General features: G+C 64.2%; 1 protein-coding gene across 1 annotated transcript in view; it reads left to right on the plus strand.

Annotated features, from left to right (window-relative positions):
* The window catches only part of LOC113825401 (prolyl 4-hydroxylase subunit alpha-1), an 18919-nt gene that overhangs the window by 3036 nt on the left and 10883 nt on the right, over positions 1 to 5000 (plus strand). The window contains exon 3 of the mRNA XM_070119843.1: positions 4903 to 5000. This exon is cut by the window's right edge and continues 100 nt beyond it. Within this exon, the coding sequence (XP_069975944.1) occupies positions 4903 to 5000 (98 nt within the window). The remainder of the gene's footprint in view (positions 1 to 4902) is intronic.

The raw sequence follows: 5000 nt of genomic DNA on the forward strand, positions 1-5000 counted from the left end.
GCCAGAATACCCACCCTCACCCTCACCCTCGCCAGAATACCCCCCTCACCCTCGCCAGAATACCCTCCCTCACCCTCACCCTCGCCAGAATACCCACCCTCACCCTCACCCTCGCCAGAATACCCACCCTCACCCTCGCCAGAATACCCACCCTCACCCTCACCCTCGCCAGAATACCCACCCTCACCCTCGCCAGAATACCCCCCCCTCACCCTCACCCTCGCCAGAATACCCCCCTTCACCCTCACCCTCACCAGAATTCCCACCCCCACCCTCACCCTCACCAGAATACCCCCCCTCACCCTCACCCTCGCCAGAATACCCCCCCTCACCCTCACCCTCGCCAGAATACCCACCCTCACCCTCACCCTCACCCTCGCCAGAATACCCTCCCTCACCCTCACCCTCGCCAGGATACCCCCCCTCACCCTCACCCTCGCCAGAATACCCCCCCTCACCCTCACCCTCGCCAGAATACCCACCCTCACCCTCACCCTCACCCTCGCCAGAATACCCTCCCTCACCCTCACCCTCACCCTCGCCAGAATACCCTCCCTCACCCTCACCCTCGCCAGGATACCCCCCCTCACCCTCACCCTCGCCAGAATACCCCCCCTCACCCTCACCCTCGCCAGAATACCCCCCCTCACCCTCACCCTCGCCAGAATACCCACCCTCACCCTCACCCTCGCCAGAATACCCACCCTCACCCTCACCCTCGCCAGAATACCCTCCCTCACCCTCACCCTCACCCTCACCCTCGCCAGAATACCCTCCCTCACCCTCACCCTCACCCTCGCCAGAATACCCACCCTCACCCTCACCCTCGCCAGAATACCCACCCTCACCCTCGCCAGAATACCCACCCTCACCCTCACCCTCGCCAGAATACCCACCCTCACCCTCACCCTCGCCAGAATACCCCCCCTCACCCTCACCCTCGCCAGAATACCCACCCTCACCCTCACCCTCGCCAGAATACCCACCCTCACCCTCGCCAGAATACCCACCCTCACCCTCACCCTCGCCAGAATACCCACCCTCACCCTCACCCTCGCCAGAATACCCACCCTCACCCTCACCCTCGCCAGAATACCCTCCCTCACCCTCACCCTCGCCAGAATACCCACCCTCACCCTCACCCTCGCCAGAATACCCACCCTCACCCTCGCCAGAATACCCACCCTCACCCTCACCCTCGCCAGAATACCCCCCCTCACCCTCACCCTCGCCAGAATACCCACCCTCACCCTCACCCTCGCCAGAATACCCACCCTCACCCTCGCCAGAATACCCACCCTCACCCTCACCCTCGCCAGAATACCCACCCTCACCCTCGCCAGAATACCCACCCTCACCCTCACCCTCGCCAGAATACCCTCCCTCACCCTCACCCTCGCCAGAATACCCCCCCCTCACCCTCACCCTCGCCAGAATACCCTCCCTCACCCTCACCCTCGCCAGAATACCCTCCCTCACCCTCACCCTCGCCAGAATACCCTCCCTCACCCTCACCCTCGCCAGAATACCCCCCCCCTCACCCTCACCCTCGCCAGAATACCCTCCCTCACCCTCACCCTCGCCAGAATACCCTCCCTCACCCTCACCCTCGCCAGAATACCCCCCCCCCTCACCCTCACCCTCGCCAGAATACCCCCCCTCACCCTCACCCTCGCCAGAATACCCACCCTCACCCTCGCCAGAATACCCCCCCTCACCCTCACCCTCGCCAGAATACCCACCCTCACCCTCGCCAGAATACCCCCCCTCACCCTCACCCTCGCCAGAATACCCACCCTCACCCTCACCCTCGCCAGAATACCCCCCCTCACTCTCACCCTCGCCAGAATACCCACCCTCACCCTCACCCTCGCCAGAATACCCACCCTCACCCTCGCCAGAATACCCACCCTCACCCTCACCCTCGCCAGAATACCCACCCTCACCCTCACCCTCGCCAGAATACCCACCCTCACCCTCACCCTCGCCAGAATACCCTCCCTCACCCTCACCCTCGCCAGAATACCCACCCTCACCCTCACCCTCGCCAGAATACCCACCCTCACCCTCGCCAGAATACCCACCCTCACCCTCACCCTCGCCAGAATACCCCCCCTCACCCTCACCCTCGCCAGAATACCCACCCTCACCCTCACCCTCGCCAGAATACCCACCCTCACCCTCGCCAGAATACCCACCCTCACACTCACCCTCGCCAGAATACCCACCCTCACCCTCGCCAGAATACCCACCCTCACCCTCACCCTCGCCAGAATACCCTCCCTCACCCTCACCCTCGCCAGAATACCCCCCCCCCCTCACCCTCACCCTCGCCAGAATACCCTCCCTCACCCTCACCCTCGCCAGAATACCCTCCCTCACCCTCACCCTCGCCAGAATACCCTCCCTCACCCTCACCCTCGCCAGAATACCCCCCCCTCACCCTCACCCTCGCCAGAATACCCTCCCTCACCCTCACCCTCGCCAGAATACCCTCCCTCACCCTCACCCTCGCCAGAATACCCCCCCCCTCACCCTCACCCTCGCCAGAATACCCCCCCTCACCCTCACCCTCGCCAGAATACCCACCCTCACCCTCACCCTCGCCAGAATACCCACCCTCACCCTCACCCTCGCCAGAATACCCTCCCTCACCCTCACCCTCGCCAGAATACCCCCCCCCCTCACCCTCACCCTCGCCAGAATACCCTCCCTCACCCTCACCCTCGCCAGAATACCCACCCTCACCCTCACCCTCGCCAGAATACCCACCCTCACCCTCACCCTCGCCAGAATACCCTCCCTCACCCTCACCCTCGCCAGAATACCCCCCCCCCCCTCACCCTCACCCTCGCCAGAATACCCTCCCTCACCCTCACCCTCGCCAGAATACCCACCCTCACCCTCACCCTCGCCAGAATACCCACCCTCACCCTCGCCAGAATACCCACCCTCACCCTCACCCTCGCCAGAATACCCACCCTCACCCTCACCCTCGCCAGAATACCCACCCTCACCCTCGCCAGAATACCCACCCTCACCCTCGCTAGAATACCCACCCTCACCCTCACCCTCGCCAGAATACCCTCCCTCACCCTCACCCTCGCCAGAATACCCACCCTCACCCTCACCCTCGCCAGAATACCCACCCTCACCCTCACCCTCGCCAGAATACCCACCCTCACCCTCACCCTCGCCAGAATACCCACCCTCACCCTCACCCTCACCAGAATACCCACCCTCACCCTCACCCTCGCCAGAATACCCACCCTCACCCTCACCCTCGCCAGAATACCCACCCTCACCCTCGCCAGAATACCCACCCTCACCCTCACCCTCGCCAGAATACCCCCCCTCACCCTCACCCTCGCCAGAATACCCTCCCTCACCCTCGCCAGAATACCCCCCCTCACCCTCACCCTCGCCAGAATACCCACCCTCACCCTCGCCAGAATACCCACCCTCACCCTCGCCAGAATACCCACCCTCACCCTCACCCTCGCCAGAATACCCACCCTCACCCTCACCCTCGCCAGAATACCCACCCTCACCCTCACCCTCGCCAGAATACCCTCCCTCACCCTCGCCAGAATACCCACCCTCACCCTCACCCTCGCCAGAATACCCACCCTCACCCTCGCCAGAATACCCACCCTCACCCTCACCCTCGCCAGAATACCCACCCTCACCCTCACCCTCGCCAGAATACCCACCCTCATCCTCGCCAGAATACCCCCCCCCCCCTCACCCTCACCCTCGCCAGAATACCCTCCCTCACCCTCACCCTCGCCAGAATACCCACCCTCACCCTCACCCTCGCCAGAATACCCTCCCTCACCCTCACCCTCGCCAGAATACCCCCCCCCCTCACCCTCACCCTCGCCAGAATACCCTCCCTCACCCTCACCCTCGCCAGAATACCCCCCCCCCCCTCACCCTCACCCTCGCCAGAATACCCCCCCTCACCCTCACCCTCGCCAGAATACCCACCCTCACCCTCGCCAGAATACCCACCCTCACCCTCACCCTCGCCAGAATACCCCCCCTCACCCTCGCCAGAATACCCACCCTCACCCTCACCCTCGCCAGAATACCCCCCCTCACCCTCGCCAGAATACCCCCCCTCACCCTCGCCAGAATACCCCCCCTCACCCTCGCCAGAATACCCACCCTCACCCTCACCCTCGCCAGAATACCCACCCTCACCCTCGCCAGAATACCCACCCTCACCCTCACCCTCGCCAGAATACCCCCCCTCACCCTCACCAGAATACCCACCCTCACCCTCGCCAGAATACCCACCCTCACCCTCGCCAGAATACCCCCCCTCACCCTCACCCTCGCCAGAATACCCTCCCTCACCCTCACCCTCGCCAGAATACCCTCCCTCACCCTCACTCTCACCAGAATACCCACCCTCACCCTCACCCTCGCCAGAATACCCACCCTCACCCTCACCCTCACCAGAATACCCACCCTCACCCTCACCAGAATACCCACCCTCACCCTCACCCTCGCCAGAATACCCACCCTCACCCTCACCCTCACCAGAATACCCACCCTCACCCTCACCCTCGCCAGAATACCCACCCTCACCCTCACCCTCGCCAGAATACCCACCCTCACCCTCACCCTCACCAGAATACCCACCCTCACCCTCACCCTCGCCAGAATACCCACCCTCACCCTCACCCTCGCCAGAATACCCACCCTCACCCTCACCCTCACCAGAATACCCCCCCTCACCCCCGCCAGAATACCCACCCTCACCCTCACCAGAATACCCCCCCCCACCCTCACCCCCGCCAGAATACCCACCCTCACCCTCACCCTCACCCTCACCAGAATACCCCCCCTCACCCTCGCCAGAATACCCTCCCTCACCCTCACCCTCACTCACAGGAGTAGTGGAGGCCCTCAGCGGCGCCAGCGTGGGCTCGGGCGCGAACGGAGGTGTAGCGGGGAGCTTCCGCGTGAGGCTCCCCCGGGAGGAGGACCTG

This window comes from Penaeus vannamei, unplaced genomic scaffold, assembly GCF_042767895.1.
Source record: "Penaeus vannamei isolate JL-2024 unplaced genomic scaffold, ASM4276789v1 unanchor800, whole genome shotgun sequence".
NCBI lineage: Eukaryota > Metazoa > Arthropoda > Malacostraca > Decapoda > Penaeidae > Penaeus > Penaeus vannamei.